Source organism: Cinclus cinclus, chromosome 3 (assembly GCF_963662255.1).
Source record: "Cinclus cinclus chromosome 3, bCinCin1.1, whole genome shotgun sequence".
Classification (NCBI taxonomy): Eukaryota; Metazoa; Chordata; class Aves; order Passeriformes; family Cinclidae; genus Cinclus; species Cinclus cinclus.
In genome coordinates this window covers 32,129,579-32,150,361 of record NC_085048.1, presented here as the reverse complement: position 1 = coordinate 32,150,361, position 20,783 = coordinate 32,129,579, and the positions used below count along the sequence as shown (strand labels likewise).

Genomic DNA, 20,783 nt, shown 5'->3' with positions numbered 1-20,783 from the left:
TTGAAAGTCTTTACAAAATACAGGAGCACAAATAAATTTGCTTTTAAACAAAACAAACCCAAACAAAATCCCCAGCATGAACCAGTAGAATCCTTCTATTCAGCAGGAATAACATAGGCCTTATTCTTAGTTTCTCTTTGTAAGGGAAGGTTTTGCACCTCAAAGATATAACAGTAAGACCAAAAGAACATCATGGCTGATGCAATTCATATTTATTTGGGTAGCAGCATATTAAAGAGGTTTTTAGGTTCATTGGATAAACTCCAACAAGGCTCATTTACTGCTCAAAATATAAATGACATGCAGATCTACTTTCAGAAGCCTAATAGTAGATTTGCAGCTAATTATGTGTTTTTACACAAAAGTTAATGTTGTCTTCATAAGTGTCTTGGCTTTTCTTTACTCTTCCAGCTACACAGGAGGAAAACAGATAGAAAATGTTTGTCAGAGGTTCATCTATTTGTGTGCTTTTTAAAAAATGTTAATTTTTCTGGGCTGATGGTAGTTTGGGTAATACAGGTGCCTAATTCTATGCTACTTTTCACCATTGGTGAGAAGCAAGCAGGAGCATCATGAAATATTTTCAAAAATAATGGGAAGACATGTACATTCTGTGGTAAAGGGCAACAAAGTAAAACATAGGTGCATACAGTCCACTATTTAGTATCTGATAAGGGCAGAATACAAAGCAGCTAAGCACTTTATTAGAAACATCAGAGCAGAAAGTTCAGGTAAGTTACCGATGCAGGGTGCAGAAAAAATGTGGATTTATTCTTGGCATGAAGCATGAACAAGTGAGTATTTAGATGAATTTTGATGTGAAGCTACTTAGTTAAGCTCCAAGTTATTGTTCAAAACTACAGAAGGAATTTGTTCATAGTAGTTTTGTATTTTAGCAGCTGTGGTTCTTTCTGCGCAAAGTTAACACAAATGGAAATAATAAAAAAAGTTGCTGGCCTCACAAGCACTCATCACACCCTTCTCATCCTTGTAAAGTTTATGGTTGGTTTCAAGAGGAAGAATCAACAAGCAACTAGTGGTGATAATTCTCATTTGAGGTGGAAAAAACCCACCAAAAAGCCATTTTCAAGTAACCAACCAATCAACCAACCATCCAAACCCGAGGAAAGCTTAGTCACTGCTTTACGTTGCTCTCAGCCACCCCCTGCCAATATCATGCTTCAAATATTTAGCTACATTGTTCAGCTTGACAATTTACAAACCCTAAATACTTTTCTTTGTCTCTAGAGAAAAGGAGAAGAGCAAATTTCAAAAGAATCAGAAAGGCTTTGGGGTCCAAATAATGTACTTTCTGGGCACAAGGTATAAAATCATACTGACACAAAAAACACTGGCTAAAATATATCAGTGAAAAAACAAACAAACAAACAAAAAAAAAACAACCAGACAATCCCAACAGTGAGAAAGAAGCCAGAAAATTCAGAAGAAACCAAAAATACAACATTCTCATCTGTCAAAGGTAACCAGTAATTCTAAATAATTCTAATATATCTGTATTTGGATACTTATAGAGTTTACAGCACATTTTGGGGGGAGGAGGGAGGGGGGTGGGGGGATGAAAACACATGGCCAAGTTAAAGTAAAAACAGACATCCCAAACCAGCAACTCTTGGGATCAGTCCATTGCTTAGTATAGCTGATGTGCAAAATCTACAGCAACAGGAAAATCTATGAAACTTTATTGTTTCCTTTTTTAAAAAATTAATTTAGCAATTGTGTGTGAACATTAACATTTGAAAGTGATAAAATAATTCCATTACTATTTTTCTTTTTGTTTTTAATGAAGACCTTTCAGAGTAATTTCTCCGGAAAACATTAAATCTTGCTGACAAAGCAGGATGAATGTATTTTATTTCCTAATAATGTAAGGTGACAAGATCACATGAAAGAAAAGGGATCATTAGAAAGCAAAACAATAAAGATAGAAAAAATTCAGAGATTATATTTTTCTCCACTTGTCTGCATTACAAAAAAATTCTTATTTTTGACTGGAAGAGTAAAAAAACCTTTAAAAATATCTCTGAAAAATGAATGGAATATTTGTTACTGTTTGGAATGAAATATTCCTACTGTTGTATGTATTATTATTCTCATTCTAATATGTATCACCATACAATAATAATTAGGCATTTTCTCTTGTGTGTGACATTCATGTTGTGCCACACATGAACGAACAAATCCCATCAGATTTCATCTGTAAAAAGAAAGTGGTACATATGTTTGTAAAAGCTCTTTATTAAATATTACTTGTAGTACTGCAGTGTTCAAACTAAAGTCTGGGGCTTTGATTTAATTTTGCTTGGTGAGCTAAAAAAATTAAATAAAAGACATGATCCTTATTTTATTGTCAAAACACCACAAACTTTGTGGGCTGTATTTTGAACTAGAACAGGAAAAGTTATGAGTTGCCAAAAGAACAAGAAAGGTCAATATGTCTAGGAGACCTTTTCCTCTACTTTCAGACTCCTTAACTGTTAAAATTTCTCTATTGCTCAGTTTACAGTTTCAGTGATGACATATATAGGTATATTTTCTTTTATGTAAACATCATGGGTAATTAAAATGTTAATCACATTATTAATGTAGCCCTTTGTTGTGAGAATCACCTATGAATGATATTACAATACATCTTTTACATTACTAAGAAAAGATTCAAGGCAATTTATTTTAAAAATCTTTATTAGACATTAAATATGATTTCATTTCAGTTTCAAATATTTGAAGTGTGGATTTAAAATGAAGCTGAAACAGTGGTTATTGTTACAAATCTGGGGAAAGGGAAATACATGTACATTTTAAAATATATACTGATCAGTGATCAAATCCAGTATGAACAGTCTTGCTTTAAAAAAAAAAAAATCTATCCTGCAAAATTAATTTACCCTAGTGATAACAAATTCTAGATTAGGATTTTAATAATTTTTTAGGACATGTGATAATTATATGTAAAAAATGCACAGCATCTAGACATCCATTATATTAATATAATTTTTATAATAAGGCAATAGAAATAAGTAATATTTTAGCCTCCTTTCAGGGTAACCTTTCTTCAATAAAGCAGAAGGGTGATTGCAGCAAATCTTTTTCACCATGTCAAGCACAAAGCTCGAGCTCCTACACTGAGCTTGCAGGCCTTAGAAACACGAATAGAAATGCTCAACTCATGTTACTTTCAGCTGCACAGAAATGTTGTTCAAATTAAATTTTGTTTAAAGTTGGATAATTGAGAATTTCAGGGGGTTTTATGTACAGGAGAAAAACAGTTCTTTGTCTTGTTTCTATATAATTTCAAATATACTTTGGTCTTTGCTTCACAAGTTGCATCAGTTAATAACTGAGGCTAAAGGAATATTAAAAAATGACTGCTTCCCCTGTTTATATTGATCCCTGCTAAATTCATTCTTATTGTCCACAAACACATTCGTTCTCGCAAGGCCCCAGCTCGACCTGAAAAATCACAGACGCGTTGCAAAACGTAAGACAAGCAATCGTGCGTCTTTAAATCCCTAATCAGATATGGATTTTTTTAAAAAAAAGCCAATAATCATCGGACATCTGCTTTGTTTTTATTTTCTTTTTGACTGTAAGCAGCAAAGACACAGTCACAGCACAAACCAGAACGTTTTATTCAGTACCCTCAAGCTAGCAAACATTAAATAAAGAAACGATTTAACCGCTAACCGGGCTCCGTACAATGTTGCAGCCTTTCAGGAACCTTCGGTAGGTTATCGATCCGCTAGTGAATTACCTCCAGTTCAGCCATAGGTTGCAGGCATCACCCTCCATGGCTCATCCTCGCGTTGACAACACTCCTCCTCTTGCCCATCGCTCCGGGAAGGCACAAGGGTCCTCAGTCCCGCACGTCGGATCTGGTTGGCGGCAAGAGCAATGAATAAAATCGTTATCAGCTGTCGGGGCTTATTTGGTTGGTTTTGGTTTCTTTTTTTTTTTTTTTTTTTTTTTTTTTTTTTTTTTTGTTGTTGTTGTTGTTGTTGTTGTTTTTTCCCTTAAGGGAAGTTCTGAAAACGAGCGCCCCGCGAGCCCTTCACCCCCCAGGCGGAGCCGCCTGGGTAGCCCCGCCGAACAGCGAAAGGCGCTTTTCTGGGCGCTTGGGGCTTCCTGGGATTTCCCCCCGCTCCAAACCCACGGCAGGAGCCCGGGCACGATGTTGCAAGAATAAGAACCAACAACGCGTGACACTCTGGCACTTACGCACAGATGCCAAAGCCCCCGGCAGCGCCCCGAGGCCCCCGGCTGGCTCCGAGGGAGCGGGCTGGGCTACGGGGGAGCCGCGGCGAGAGGGGGGGGGGGTGTGGAAATGCCGGGCCGCCCCAGCGGGGCCGCGCTCCCCGGGGGCATTTTGGCTTCGCTCGCTTCCCATTCTTGCGACGCTGGAACTCGGGAACTTCCAGCGCCGCCGCCGCCGCCGCCGCGAGTCGCCGCTGCCCCGCCGCAGCCCCTCCTCCTCCCCGTGCGTCGTATCCCTCCGCGCGCCGGCACCGCGCAGAGAAAGCGCCTTTCAGCCGCCCGCCCGCCGCCTTCCCGCCCACCCCGCCGACATCTTCTGCCACAGCCCGCCCGCCTTCCCGCTAATAAACGCCTAGCGCTCGCCCCTCTCTCCCCTCCAGCGCCGGACAGCGCCGGGGGCCGCCGCGGCAGCGGGGCGGCAGCCGGGGGAAGGGGAGCCCGGCTCCCCCCCTTCTTCCCCGCCTGGTCGCCCCCGCCAGGCAGCGCCGGGACCAGGGGGCCGCGGGGGGAAGGGGCGGCGCGCGGGGCCGTGGGGGCTGAGGAGGGGGCGCGGAGGAGGAGGGGACTCTTTCTCCGGGCGGAGGGATCGCTCGCTCGCGCTGGCTAGCGGCGGCGGCGGCGGCGTTGGCGGCGGGCGGCTGCGAGTTGTTGTTTCCTCCTCCTCCTCCTCCTGCTGCTGCTGCTGCCCGTGGGTTGAATGGTGGAGCCGAGACTCTCCCCGGTGAACGAACAGTGACAGCAACCGGGCGGGCGCCTTTCGCTGGGACCCGACGCTGCCGCGGGAGCGCGGCCCGTGCAACCCCCCTTCTCCCCCTTTCCCCCCCTCCCCGGTTTTCGTCTCGCCATGTCCGGGGACGGCGGCAGCCGGCACACGGCGGAGCTGCGAGCGGGTGAGTGGTGGCCGGGGGAGCCGGAGAGGGGCGGCGGGCAGGGGGAAAGAAAGGGAAGCCCGCGGGAAAGGGGCGAGCTCCAGCCCTGACGGCCTTTCCTCTCCCCGCAGAGCTCTACTTCCTCATCGCTCGCTTTTTGGAGGACGGACCATGCCAGCAAGCGGCTCAGGTAGGGGATGGAGGGATGGATGGATGGATGAAGGGATGGATGGATGGATGGATTGCGCCGCCGGGCCTGGCGGGGAGGGGGCGGCCGGGCAGGGCGGCTGATCGGGCGGCGCGCTGGCCGCCTCGTCCTCCTTCTCCCATTTTCTCTCTTTTTGAAATCTTTTCTCACGCCCCGCTTTTATTGTTGCTGCAGGTCCTGATCCGAGAAGTGGCGGAGAAAGAGGTAAGAGCGGCGCCGTGCACCCGGCACTCGCCCCGCCTGCGGCCTCCCTCCCCCTTCCCTCGCTCTCCCGCTTCCCCCGCCCCATCCCGGGCGCTGCCGGGGGGCTCCTCGGGGGAGGGGGGAGCCGCTCACGGGGCGTCCTCTCTTCTCTCCCTCAGCTGCTGCCCAAGCGCACGGACTGGACGGGCAAGGAGCATCCCCGGAGCTACGAGAACCTGGTAAGAGGAGCAGGCGCTGCTAACGGGAGAGAGCGCTGCGGCGGGCAAAGTTGTTTTTCCCCCTCCCTCACTCTCCCTGAGTAGCCCGGTAAAAAAATTGAATTTCCCGCAAAAAAAAAAAAAAAAAAAAAAAAAAAGGCAACTTAAGAAAAAAAAAAAAACAACAAAACTTTGGAATTTTTTAAAATTGATTTTAAATTTTATGACAGCCTCTGTCCCTCCCTGCACCCCTCTCTCAGTGTCCCGGGGCGGGCTCGGGCCGGGGTCCGTCCGGCGCCCGCCCGAGCGGGGTCAATAACAACGCGCGCGCCGGGCCCGGCCGCGCTCGCTCCGCGACGTCACGGACGCGGTGCTGGCGGGCGCCACAGCCGCGCGCGCGGCGCGGCGCCGGGCGGGGCGGGGCGAGCGGCGGCGGGTGCCGGGTCGCGCGCGGCCGCCAGGGGGCGCTGTGCGCCGCCCTCTCTCTCTCTCGCGCGCGCGCGCACAATGGCCGCGGCCCGGCCGGGACCCGCGGCTGCTCCGCGCCGGGCCGAGCGCCCCTCCGGCTGCCCCCGGGCGGGGCCCGCCGGTGAGGTGCGTGGTGTGGCTTGGAGTTTTTACATGCCGCGTGTCTGGTGCGTGGGAGTGACACGGCTTGCCGGGGTCACATCACAAATTTCACTTAGGTGGGTTTTCGGTTTGTTCTTAAAATTTCCTGGCGTGTGCTTTTCATCTCAGGTTAGATCAGCGATAAAACAAAGTGTTACTCCCAGCCATGTAGCTCTGGCTGGCAGAGAGGGGCCTGCATATTTTTGTCCCTAACGTGTTGTGAACTTCAGGAGTTAGGAAAACAGCGATTAAGGTGTTTGAATTGTATCTGTCAGCAACTTGTTGCTAGTACCGTTTTCATTTCGGGTACGCTATTGTATAATTTAGTCACTGGATTTCTGGAAACGATTTAAGAGAAAGACTGAGCCCTGTTTGTGATGCTCATCGAAGAGAGGTTTTCCTTGCTGGTTGCTTATAGTAGTAGCTCTCAACTTCAGTACTTCTGAAATAAATATGTTGAGAACTTTTGAACTTACAGAAAAGGATAGAGTTTCCATCTGTTAATGCCTCCAATAAAGACTGTTGCCATATACATTTTTTAAAATTCTGTAACAAATGTTACTGTACGGAGCATAGGTGTTGTAGTTATGGTAAGGTTTACTTACAGCATTGGCTTTTTTTCCTGTAGCAAGAGTTGCATTGGTGCAGGAATTTTCATGCATATGGTGCAGAAGAATTGATAGCAGTTAACTTGTGGAAAACATAAGAATGCATATCAGTACTCTTGAACTTTCTTGAAATCAAATATGAAGAAACTCAGCTGGGAATTTCAAAGTGCTTGATATTTTATGATATTCTTATTAACTTACTTATTTGTAGGGCTGTGAGGCTGTTTTACCTATTTCAAACAATGGTAGGCGTTGCTTGGTAAAGCTTATCACTAGCCTTTCTCTTTTATCTTATAAATTATAACGACTTGGAGGTATAGTCTTAGTGCAGCATGGATTTGAGTTTCTTCTATATACTCAGAATATAAAAGGATGTGAAGAAGGAGAAAGTGAGGAAAGAGACATTTTAAAGGTTGAAGTAAGAAGAGTTGTTGAGAAGTAAGTTCATTCAGACCCTTTCCAATAAACTTCTTTTGTTTGTGGAATGCAGGCAAATACCAGTTTAGTCAGCATAGGTATGTAATGACATAAGATGTACTTCCTCAAAATTTGGACTAGATGCTGGATACTTAGATTTGGAGAGGTGATGCTTACTAGGTCCTTTCTCTTTTCCTAGTCTTTGGTTCATTGCAAAGTTTCCTTAGACTTCCTAATAAACATTTTAAGTGCTTTCCCACTTTGTCCCGACTTAGATATTGGGGGTGTGTTTGTAGGGGTGTGTGTGTGTGTCTGTGTTATTGGTAACTTTGTTCTTGATGCTTCTTTCCATCCTGTATCTGTTCTAGCCACAGTTGTCAAAGCTGCATGAACTTTGTATTGCTTGACATTTTAGACGTGTGAAAGCTGGCACGGAAGTGTATTTCACCGTGACAATTACATTTTGTACAAAAGAAGAGTTTTTCACTGTGTCCTGTTTGATTAAACAAAAACTTATTTGTCTGAAACCAAAGGATCCTTGGCTTTTGAGACAGAAACAATGTCAGCTCGATCTTTATTTTTTTTTTTTTATTACTCCAGCTTTGAAATGCTGACTCTTCCTTCTCAAGATGGCATGTTTTGCCATGTTTTGATACCATTTCTTAGCCATTAATGCCCTAAGCTTTCACTAAACTTTGTGGAAAGGTCTGAAGGGATAAAAGGCTAAAAAATAAAAGTTCCATTAATATAGTGTTACATATCTGACTTATTTTGGGAGGGAGTAAGTGCTCTGTGTAATGGGGATGGAATTTAATCCCGAGCTTCTCTTTTGTTCCTTACAAAATCATGCCTTTTATTACCTATATTTTTAATAATTACTTCCTTTAATATATCTATGTATATATTTCAAGAGATGGTGACATTTCTGATTGTGTCTTCATTTAAAAGCATTTACTTAAATACTTTTAGTAGAGTTAACTTTTTTATTGGACTGAAATTCACAGCCCTAAATGTTTCATTTCTGTTACTTAATTTGTGCAAATAATGTTAAATGTGGTGCAATTTTCATCATGCAAGTTATTTTCATTTTTCTGTTTGGCCAGTGAAAGTGAATGTTTCATTTTCTTAAGTAAGCTAATGTTTCATTTTCTTGAACAAGCATGGTATGCATGCTTGTAAATGCTATAGGCAAATATGTCAGTTTAGAAATGCTATTTTACTTATATTGCACTTTTAAGTGATTTTTCTTCAATTTCAGTATTTCTATATTATATTTTTCTAGAGTCAGCATGTGTGGTATATATCACTTGAATATGGATTTGATAGTGTAGGCTCTTATTTTAGAGTGATGGTCTCATTCTAATATTTGCCAGTATTAAGATTTCTATTTGTGCTATAACCTAAGACCTTGTAAGAATTGAGTCCCTGGTAGGTCACTTTCGAGATAGGTCTATCAAGGATGCCTCAGATCTCAGGATGTTCTGTGTTGTCTTGCTTCTGTTGTGAAAACTTGCAAATTGTAAGATAGCTTACTTTGCTCTCTTTTTGAAAGATTGAGGATTTCTCACTATGGGGGACAGAAACGAAGGAATTGTAGGAGTTAACAGATCATTTAATAGCAGAGCAAAGCAGCCTTGTGAGTTTATGCATTGTGGATAAGATGTTTAAGTGTTCTGTTGCATTTTTAAGCTTTTCAACAGCTTTGTTAGGGCCTTTGTTACAGGAGCAAGCTTTGGTGCATCATTTGACTCCAGGGCAATTGTTTTTTTCGTGTTGCAGTTTCCCTATGGGTGTAGCTGCTCTAATTATATGCTGTGGATGAAAGCTGTGCATTTCTGCTGCATCCTTTGTGTAGGCAGGAGTGCTCATCCAAATGTGTGGTTAGTTGGGTGAGGAAGCTGAACTTTCTGAAAAATGAACAGTAATTTTAAGATGGCCAACTCCTTTGTTGTGCTACACCATGGCCCTCACCACTACCATGGGGGAGATGATAGGAGTGGGTATAGAGGAGTTGGAGAATGTGTTGCAGTAGCTTCTTTTGGGAGCCAAGTAGACTTGAGCTGAATGAAACCAACTGTTGAGATTCACTTCGGCGATTAGAGCTATCATAGGGAATGCTGTGAAGTTTTTATGTTTGTTTGGTTTTTTTTTTTTTTTTTGTTTTCTATGGTATAAACATCATAGTGTAGATGATCACAACTATTGCATAAATTTTATTATCCAGAATATTAATGTAATTGTCATTTTCCCTATTGAATTAGAATTCGCAGTGGTGGTGGTTGAGGAGGGAGAAGGCTGGGACATCGCACTAAGTAGGATTGCCCAATATGTTTTAATAGGCAGTTATGTCTTGGTCTCAGGATCTGTTGATGTTTTTTTTCTGACATTTGTGCCTTTCTCTTCTCCAGCCCACAATTATTAGATGTGATTTCAAGTGAAAATTGCAAAACATTTTTTTCTGGCCATTCCGCTGTTCATTTTTTGTGGTGGGAACCTACATGAAGTTACAAAGAATGTCGGTGGGAGTGGACACTAAGTACATTGGTACTGTGTTTCTTTTTTCGTGTAGTATTTAAGTCTTCTAGGTGGACTTGTGGTTACTGTTTAGAAATTCTGTTTCTTAATAAGTAACCAGGTAAAAAGTGGTTTGTTTCTTTAGGGTTGCTTGTTCCATAAAGATAGTCAAAGGAATAGGGAGCAAAATTAAAACTTGAATCAGTGAGCTGGATTATCACCTAGTTTTTATTAACAGTATTTTGGGAACAGTCTGTACAACATTTTAGAAGGCTATCTGAAAGACTTAGCACTGTGGCTAAGAAAAACCTAAGTATTCTGATTGTAATCCTTAGCCAGATTTTTGGTCTCATTCACATTTGCTTCTGTTAGACATATATCAATTTACATTATCTCCTCCGAGTTCTAAAAGACAAGTGCTTCTGCTCTACAGACTATTCCCACAGCTGAGAACGTAGGTGATGTTAAAACCTCTCTGTTCAAACTATTATATTTTGATATGGAGAAACACTTGTTTGTTCTGGGTAGCACCGCACATTTGTTTGTTCCTCTGATAATCAAGAAGATTGTCCAAGCAAACTGTTCTGTGCTAGCTCTTTCAAACTGAGACTAAAAAACACTGTTGAGAGATGGGATGAAGAGGGATATGAAGTTTCTGAAGTGTAACTTTTGTTTAAAAAACTGAAAGCCCACAAAACATGATGAGCAAGTTTAGGAATGGCAATCAGCTACAGCTAATTTAATATTAACAGGCACAGCTGAACATCTTAGTCCATAAGGCAAAAAATGCTGCCTCTGCTCACACCTTCTCATGTGGCAAGCTCGCAACACACACTGTTTATACTAAGGCTTGAATTTATCTGCTCTGGCCTCACACCTATTAAAAGCATTTAACACCTATTTAATTGAAAAAATAATATGTTCTTGGGATGGCTGGTTTAATACAGATGTATTTAATTAGAGAAGGAGTAATCTCACAGTAAAATAATAGGCATTCTGATTAGAAATAGTTGTTAAATAGTTTTAGCTCAAACAGAATTGGAAAGTATACAAGAAATAAATATGTTTTTGGGAAAATGGTTATTCTCACTGTTGTTGGTTGTCCTTGCCCTGTCTTCCCAGACAATACTCCACCTCCCCCCAAAAGAAAGAAAAAAGGGAATGAGAATTTCTCAGAAAAAACTACTTGCATATCATTGCAATTCCTAATTTTAAACTAATAAGGCAGTGGTTGGTGGTATGTGGTAATCTCTTAGACTGATGATCTGATACAATGCAACAATTAATATAATTCAGTTTGGTTCTTGTTTTGGGTAATATGTTGCATAGCAGGATAGTTAAAGTGGGATAGCTGCTGGTGTTGTTAAGACTGAGCTCTCACGTTTTGGAATATAGGTAGCTGGTGTTGGTTTTGTTGTTAAATGTCCTTGTGTGGAAATGTGTATTTCGGAAACATATTTACAACCAACCTGGTGGTTAAGCATGTTGACTGTTAGCAGGGTGGGGGAACTAACAATTTTTGAATGTTTCCGTGTGTGGAATATTTGGAACACTAGAATAAGGTCATATATTTACTTGCTGTCTAAAACACTGGTGGTGTATAAGTGCATTATGTATTGAAAATTTAACTAAAGAGTCTAGGTCAAATCCCGATTCTTTTGTTTCATTTATTGTGATGCTGAATTATGCTGCAGAGTCATGCAGATGGAAAATATAAGCACTTAAGTCTATTTCAAAGGCAATAAAGATTTATATGTTAGTCAGATAGCTGTGTAGCTGCGTTTTGTGTATTCCCACGCTGCTTGTTTGGAATAGGTGAAGTTGTGGTTAGTCAGTAAAGGGAGAGGTTTGAGGGTAATGCTGCTTCTGATTTTTGGAAAAATAATGTTTATGCTTAAGATTTGAAAATTTTGACTTGCTAACAGAGTTCTAATTTATATTATGGTAATAGTTAAAAAGTGTTAACTTAGGTGAGAAGACTGTGAGAACAAAAAGAGAGTTTATTATTTACCTTAAAAGCACATCATCTATGCATTTCTTTTAGAAGAACAGGAAAGATATTGAAGAGTCTAATAGGTTGAGGAGGAAAAACAGATAGAATTTCAGCTAGTGGGGACTGGCAGAGAAAAAATCCTGTGCTTTTTATGCTGTTTGACATCACACTTTTGGCATATAATTTTAAAATTCCTGTTTGTGGAGTCCAGTTTTCACTTTCATTTAGAGCTGTATGAATTTTAAATGCATATACATCTGCTATTATTTTCCTTTTGCTTTCATTTCTGCTCTTGGAATCAGAAATTAATATCAAACCAGATTTCATTCTATTCTCTCATCCTATTAATTTAAAATTTCATTCTGAGTTGTCTTGAGCTTTTGTGTTTCTGATAAAGTTTCTAAAGTTATCATTAAAACAAAAATTTCTTTATTTTGTTAGGTCTCAAAAATCTGACTGTAATGTACTCTGGATGTGGATTTTTTTGGGTTGTAGGTGTATTTTTGTTGATTCTAGGTTCTTCTTGCAGTTTGTCAGTGCAAGAATTGTTTCCTGGTAGGCTGCACCATGGAACAGCCAGAATAATTTTAGTTTAATGCATTAAATAAACTTACCTTGTCCTGTCTTGATTTGTTGCTTCCAAGTTGTGGTTATATTTTATGCAATTCTTATTTTTCATTTTTCTAAAGGGAGGAATTGGGTGAATTTCTGCTACACAGTTTTTAAATTTGTGACTCCTGCTATAATAGTCACACATACAAATTAGTACTGGAATAGACTTCCTAGAGAGACAGTCAAAGCCTCAAGCCAGTGGACAGTGGACAGTGCCCCTAACACTGTACTTTAACTTTTGGTCAGTCCTGAAGTGGTTGGGCAGTTGGAGTAGATAGAGAATTTTACTTTTTTCATGGTGAAGAGATTATGTCACCTGGAGAAAATTAATGGCCTGTTTTTAATAAGTTATCAAAGTTCCACTTTTTATTTGATGGCTGAAAGAGGAAAAAAAATCAGTCCAAATAAAAACTTTTTAATTAAATAAGTTTTCCTATCTGATATTACAGATAAATGAAACCTACCTTTGTATTTAAATTTCTTGTGTGTACTGTAGCTTTGTGGAGGAAAATGAGAGCCAAAAGTTGACTGTGCATGGTTCATGAAATAGCTTTATAAACTTCCTGGAACTGACGTGCTTAAATGGGCAATGCCACTTCTGTTTTGGCAAAGCATACAGCTCGCTAAGTATTGTTGAATCAGTTTGTTAATGAGCTGCTTCAAATGCTGCTTAGTAGTGAACTATGATTGCTGAGATAAATACTGCAAAGAAGCATCACACAGCCACTGCATAATGTGGCGTAAATAGCTCTTTTCACACAAATGGACTTACATGAGAATAGACTGTAGTGTGGGTGTAAGGTATATGTTGAGATCTTTAATGCAGGTGAAAAGAACAAAACAGAAAACGCTTATCAAAACATTTGCTTTAAAAACTGGGAGAGGAATTGAGCCTACCTAGTTTCTGCTAAGATAAAAAGTGAGTACATGGCTGATGACAAATCATGAGAAATATGACTCAAGATGTCTGGTTGCTGTAGTGTTGGAATGTGTCAAACATTATTTACTTCATTTGCTTTAGATTTTGTGCATTTCTTAGGATGTGTAAAGCTGTAGGGTCTTGCACAGGATAAAATGACAGCTGTATTGTGTGTTTAGTTGTGTTACTCCAACAAAAAACCCAGTAGCTATTAATCTTTGAGAGATAAATTCAGATTCTGCAGAAGTAAATTCTGGTTTCAGATTAAGTTAAGTGAAGAGCAGTGTTTGTTAAGATTTTGGTTCCTTTTGAGAGGAGCAGAGGAGAAAAAAAGCTAAGGAAGTGTTGATGGCAAGAAGTGTATAAAGCTTCATAACTTCTTACGGCTATTTAGATATTTTTAGACCTCTCATGCATGTATTTTGACTGTGATTCCTCCTTTATGGAGAAAAAAGCATGTTGATTTGCTGTTCTGATGAATTTTTCTTACCATAATTCTGAATTTTTTTTGCCACTCTTCTGTGTCTTCTGATGACATTGAATTTAGCAATTTAAAATTAACTGATCTTTATAACAAGCTGCAATTTTAAGTGAAATACAATTTTTAATATTTTTTAAATAAAACTTTTCACTTGTGTGAATTTTGCAAGTTATTTAACTTTTAGGCAGCCAAATTCAGATAGCTTGCAAGGTTTTCTACAAGTGTAATATAATCCACAGAAGGAAAACCCCTCTTTCCAGGAAGCAGCTAAACATTTGCTTGTTGATGGGAAGTAGTAAATGAATTCTTATTTTGCCTTGCTTGCTGTGCAGATTTGCTTTACTTATTAAATTGTTTTTATATCAACCCACAAGTTTCTTCTCTTCTACCCATCTGATTTTCTCCACTGTTCCACTGCAGTGAGAATGAGCAAGTAGCTGCAGAAGACTGAGCAGCTGGCCAGGGTTAGACCAAGATAGCCGAGAGAAAGCTTTCCCTCCTTCACTAGGAGATTGTGGTGGTGGTGGGAATTACTGGTATAAGCAAGGTTTTTCCAGAACCTGTTTGAGGTATCAGCACTCTTTATGTTAACAAACTGCTGGAGTACATGAAACTATTATGGTGTGTCAGCAAGATAGGAGCACAATTGATGAAGAATGAGGTATATTCTGTTAATTGAGTGTAATACAGAAGCATCATTCTAAGTGTTAGTCAAGATCTCTAGGTACAGAATAACAAAATATCACAAGCTTTTTCTTCAGTATTTTGCTGGGGTTTATTTCTCTTCTGTGAAGTAAAACTGTGAAGATGTATTTCAGGCTGTATGAAGGACAAAGTAACTACATGCCAAATTCTATACAAGAATTAGAAAAAACTGAGTCTATCCTCCCTCTTAATTTATTATTTTAATTTTTTTTATTGTAGTCTGAATTAACAATAGCTAATCCATTTTAAAAATGCTATTTCTTAACCAAAAGCCTTATGTTAGTAGGATTTTTACTGTTACATATGTTTCAAAAACTTTTTCTCTGCTTGTTATTTAAGACAGTTTTCTGATCTAGAATTGTAGTAGTTCAAAAGAGTAAACTGTTTTTATCTGGCAGTCATTAAAGGTATTTCATTAAGTGGTGAGAAATTATGTTGCTGGTAATAGGAGCTTGGTTTGGTACTGTGTAATTATGACCTTTACAAAAACTTTGTTTATAGATGCAATAGGGAAGATATATACCAATTTAAAAGTTGAATTACTTAAGCCAACATTTTTGTTTAAAAGCTTTAGGTGTAAAATAAATCAAGCCATTTGTGAAGTTTCAAGATGTTTTAACTTAGGTAAATTGAAGCAGAATGGTTTGCGTTTTCATGTGCAAAGCTATGTTATTTATTTGGTATTTGTAATTCTTGAAAGAAGTAAATGCTGCTGTCATTACAGTCTTTGTCTCATCTTTATGTTACAGTAACTTAAATTGACCAGACCACTCAATACGTAAATGTAATATTGAATATATACTTTACTTTTTTTTCCTGTGATTATAAGGGTTCTTATTTTAGTGTATGACCAAGTGTGCCTTGAAGTCAGAAAGTAGTAAATACCAACAGTTCTCTGTACAAAGTGGCATATGCTGAATAGGAGAATTAATTAGGACCAGCTGGAATGAATTGTTGTACTTAAAGGTCATTATTTGTTTTTATCCTTTAATATCCTATAATTTTCTTACGAATTTGTGTAACAGTCTGGGGGGAAAAGATTAAACCAGTAATGCATCAAAAATATTGTATTCTCTCTCAAAATGTTTTCTTTGCTCTTTGGTATAATAGGTGAAATACTACAGACACTTGGCACCTGATCACTTGCTTCAAATATGCCATCGACTTGGACCGCTTCTAGAGCAAGAAATTCCACAAAGTGTCCCTGGAGTGCAGACATTATTAGGGGCTGGCAGACAGTCTTTGCTTCGTACAAACAAAAGTATGACAATTTCATGTGAATTTTGAGAGTTCTTGGTATTTCATACCTTTCCTGTGATTTTGCATGAAAAAGCTCATTTGACTTCATTATTTGGTGTGATTTTTAACAAACAGGTTGCAAACATGTTGTATGGAAGGGATCTGCTCTTGCTGCACTTCATTGTGGAAGGCCTCCAGAGTCCCCTGTAAATTATGGCAGTCCACCTAGTATAGGTAAGTCAATTTTATTCTGGCACTGCCATTGTAACATGTAACTATCAGGGTGATTGATTATTATGATGGTGAGAGATAAATAGTAGTTCTGTTTGTGTTTATCCTTGTTAGTGTCGCATACCTTACCTTTAGTGTTATTACGATGCTGTGTTTCTGTATTTATTGTAAAAATTTCTCTGAAGCTAATTTTGTCTTTGAAGTAAAAAATTGAATAAAATATATTTACACAATGAATACATACAAACAGAACTCTTTCTTAAAGATGTAATAAGGCTGCCAGTAGATAAATAATTAGTATTATAGGGCAGCAAGGCTTACACCCATTGTTAGGAAGAGTTAGTCGTGTAGATTGGTAATAGTTTCCTTTGGAAAAAAATTGAGTCTTGTAGAAGTTATTCTTTTTGCTCTCTGGTCCATTCACTAATTTTGTAGCTGTCCTTTAGCTTGCTCTGCTGTGCTGTATCATGAAGGATGCACGTGCTGTCTGTACTGTTGAAAAACGGACAGCTGGAGGTCAGAGGTATTCCAGTTTTTATTTTTAAGCTCATCCATGGTCACTGAAATGTTTGTTAGCTTTCATGTTTTAAGAACAAAGATACGCATGTGTTGAGTTGCCATAAGGATCAAGATGTAATATTTTAGAAGATGCTTTAGGGAGCACCTTTTTTCTTTTTCTTTTTTTTTCTTTCTTTTTTTTCTTTTTTTTTCTTTTTCTTTTTCTTTTTCTTTTTTTTCTTTTTTTTTCTTTTTCTTTTTTTTCTCTTTTTCTTTTTCTTTTTCTTTTTCTTTTTCTTTTTCTTTTTCTTTTTCTTTTTCTTTTTCTTTTTCTTTTTCTTTTTCTTTTTCTTTTTCTTTTTCTTTTTCTTTTTCTTTTTCTTTTTCTTTTTCTTTTTCTTTTTCTTTTTCTTTTTTTTCTTTTTCTTTTTCTTTTTTTCTTTTTCTTTTTTCTTTTTCTTTTTTTTTCTTTTTCTTTTTTTCTCTTCTTTGTGTTTTTCTTTTTTTATTTTTTTTGGTGTATAGAAAAATGAACAGAATCACTGGTATCTTTTCATATTTCTCTATTGATGCCCACTGAAAGGGGAATGGTTAAAACCAAATTGTCTGTGTGGATTACACCAGAAAAGGAGTGGGCTTTTTTACCAAAATGGTAGTTGCAGATAAATTTGCAGTGTTGAATGGGAGTGGGTAAAGAATACCCAATTGATTGGCACTAGATCAGGTGCTGCTGCAAAGACAAGACAAGTGTTTCTGTCATGACAAAAAAGAAAAAAAAAACAAAACTGCAGGTATGTTGGGAAACTAATATGAAACAATGTATATGAAAAAATGTATATACATACACTGTATATAGTATTAGGGTTATAAATATGTAGGCAGATGCTGTTAGGAACAGAGACTTTTTTTAATGTGGTAACTTGCCATGGCAATTTTTCAATCTCTGAACTCCTTTTGGAGGTTTTGGTAGCCTCTAGGTTTTTGATGAATTTAAATAGAAACACATAACTTATATAGAATATAAAACTGAGAGAGGTTAATTTGGGCCATTTATATTTTTTGAAGGAACTCAAAATCAAATCTCAATATACACACTGTTACACTTAATCGAGAGAATTATAGTTCTCTCCCAACAGCTGAAGCTGAACCATGCTGAGAGCTAAACTCTCAGCTTCAGCACAGCCAGTTTTGACTTGGTAGATGGCAGAGTATTTGGTGTCCTAGTAGCATTTCCATTTTAAAGCAGAAGTTAGATACTTTCCTTGGTGTTTCTGTAGATGCTTGGACTGTAGGATGAGAACATGGTTTTGCTTGCTGTTTTGAGCTGAGCTTTAAGAACTCCTCAGCTGGTACATGTATTGATCAGAAGTGGTTCACTAAAACCCTAATGTAGCACCTGCATTATTCAGTGTGGTTTTGTTTAGAGCCACTAGTTTTGTATTCACTTAGAAGGCGTTTTCTGTGTTGTGCTCTAGGTGTGTAGGAGAAAATGGTTGTTGCTGGTTAGAAAATTCCTTGAGTGGTTGTGCAATACCTTGATGATGATCTTGGAAAATCTTGGGCTGTTTTTGCAAGGTGACTGTAGGTCTGAGCTTTTTAATAGCTAAGATTTCTTTAGAGGTTGCTTAGCTTTTCTTGTTAATGGTTGAGGACTGTTTTATGTTGTACTGTATCTTACAGTGTATGGTAGCTGGTGTATACTTTTTTATGGGAAAAAGATCAGTGTATGAGATCCATGGTAGCTGGAGTTCAAAGAAAGCTGTAGAGCTGCTGTGGCAGTGAAATGAAATGTTAAGAAAAATAACTTTCAGACTCTTTGTAGAAGATCAAGTCAGGTTTTCTAAATAAATGTTATTTTTATTAAACCTTTTGCAGAGCACTGAATGTTTGCAAAATTACAGTTATTTCAAATACCACTTTTCATGACCAGTAATTTCCTTTTCCAAACATTCCTATAAGTGCTGGTAACTGAATGTTTTCAACTGCAAAGTGTATTTGGGTTTTTGGAATATTTGGTTCAGAGCTGTACTCTAAAGCATTTACTTTAGATTTATCTTTTTCTATCTACTCTGATCTCTCAATGAAATAAGGAACTTGAATAACACTTCTGTTTTCTAAATTGAATTAGATTTTTTTTTTCTGTTTCCTTAAATAACTTCCAGTTTTTCCCTGGGAAGACTACATTTTATGAAAAAAAAAAAAAAAAGTTAGAACCTATTCTTCAGGCTGTATATATTTCAGGTAGATAACCTACTAATGTTTGAGGAACAGAAAAAAAGACTCTGAAATTCTTCTGTGTTGTGCAGGGAAACTTAACTTATATTTCAGTGAATGTACAAAGTTGTTGATTTATTTCCTAGCCTGACGAATCAATGCAGGTATGATGCTGATAGAGTATTATTTAGAATAATGTTTGTGTATGTTGTGCCATGTATGTAGGTAGCTGGTTTGTACCAATTAAAATAGATCTGTACAAATATGTTTTTCCCCTGGAAACTACAGAGTATCTGTGGAACATGATGAAGAGAAGTGAAACTTGAATATGGAGTAGTCTTTGTCAAGTTGCTCTCACTTGTGCAATATCTTATAAAAATTTTGCTGAAGTCCTTAATTAAGAACTAGAGCAACTAGGTCATATGCTAATTTGTTTTGTTAAAGGTCTCATTTTTGTGGATGCAGAAAGAGGAAAAGAGCTCTTTTTAAGTAATTTTTGGGAGCTGCTGAAAAAGGAACGAACCTAAGCACAAACCTTTGACAGGACTGAGATCAAAACTCTTGGGAAAGCTGACCACTTGAGTGTGAGGACCTGAATGAGACTGGCTGTTTGCCCCAGACAAAGATTTTTTTTTCCTGACCAGCAAAAATATTTGCCTTTCAAAACCAGTATTTCACAGTTTTGCAGAGTAATCAACTTCAAGAAAAGTTCTGAGGCATTTTACACTTTTTTCATTTACACTTTTTTCAGTAAGTTTATTAAGTAGTACTGGTCTTTTGGCTGTAAAGAGGATGCCAGGTTCTGAAATTTTTCTGAAATTTTTAGAAATACAGTAAATACTTTAGGCCTAAAAACTTACGAGTACTTTGTGCACCTCAATTATTCTGTTAACTATAGGAAGAAAATAAAGGGGAAGACGGCATTTATATTAAAAGATCTGTGTAAAAGTAACAGCTTGTTATATATGTTTAGTCAGGTCTGGAGAGAATTACACTAAAGTAAATTACTTATTAGTGTGCAAGAATAAATGACCTGTAGAAGTTGTGGAACTTTGAGTAAAGTACCAATGGAACTATATAGTGAAAGCAAACAGTATTACTGAAGTCAGGGAAGTTTGGAAATGTTTGAGATTGTGTAGCTTTCATTTGGTTTTGCTTTTTGCCTCTTGAAATATCTCACCTCTTACCACTCTGAATTAGGAAGGATTGGCAGTTGCTTTTATTGAGCAAATGAATATTGGATGTGAAGTTTGAGGTGTATATAGAATTTTGTATTTTCAGAAGTACTCCAGTTGGGAGTTGATTTTCTTTAACCTTCATGATATGACCAGAGACAAGTTCTGGCTTGATAACGTAGCTAGCTTAATAATTTTACTTGGTTGACAGTTGTCTCTAGGTCAAGAGACTTAGAATACTGTGTAGAGCTCAGAACCTGAACAGAGAAATGGTAGGAAGTTAGGAAGTTAGAAGTCAGTTCAAGCTGGGGGGTTTTTTTGGTGTTTTTTATTTTTTATTCTATTTTTTTTCTCCTTGGTCTTGGACATCTTTGAAGAAGGGGGAAGAAAAAGCCCTCAAAAGCCCCAAACTGAATACTTGATACATCAGTCTTACTAGCTTGGAGAGTGAAAGGAGTTGTCTAGCAGTCTCTACTGTTATTTTTAACAGATCTGAATTCTGTGTTATTCATTAGAGGCCTGTCTAGCCTCTTAAGTTAATGAAACTTGATTCAATAAGGGTAAGAGTTGTAAGTGAATTATATCCTTTGGGTATCATTCCAGGACTCTTCTGAATCTGGTTCTATTTTTGTGTGACTGGAAGGGGAATGAAGTTGGATTCTGGTTTTCAGAACAGAACTTCTGTTAGTTAAATGCATCTCCAGAAAGGAAGAAAATGAAAGATTGTGTATGAATTTTGAAAATGTAATTTGTACCTGGTAAAACATTAAATTTGATTTATCACTGACTAATGGATAAGGCAGATTACTATCCCCCATCTT

General features: G+C 38.5%; 1 protein-coding gene across 1 annotated transcript in view; it reads left to right on the top strand.

The window, feature by feature from the left end:
* The first annotated feature begins 5,062 nt into the window (after nt 1-5,062).
* The window catches only part of PHIP (pleckstrin homology domain interacting protein), a 101,311-nt gene continuing 85,590 nt past the window's right edge, over nt 5,063-20,783 (top strand). The window contains exons 1-6 of the mRNA XM_062489830.1: nt 5,063-5,159; nt 5,270-5,328; nt 5,521-5,550; nt 5,709-5,768; nt 15,716-15,866; nt 15,980-16,078. Of these exons, the coding sequence (XP_062345814.1) occupies nt 5,114-5,159; nt 5,270-5,328; nt 5,521-5,550; nt 5,709-5,768; nt 15,716-15,866; nt 15,980-16,078 (445 nt within the window). The 5' untranslated portion in view covers nt 5,063-5,113. The remainder of the gene's footprint in view (nt 5,160-5,269; nt 5,329-5,520; nt 5,551-5,708; nt 5,769-15,715; nt 15,867-15,979; nt 16,079-20,783) is intronic.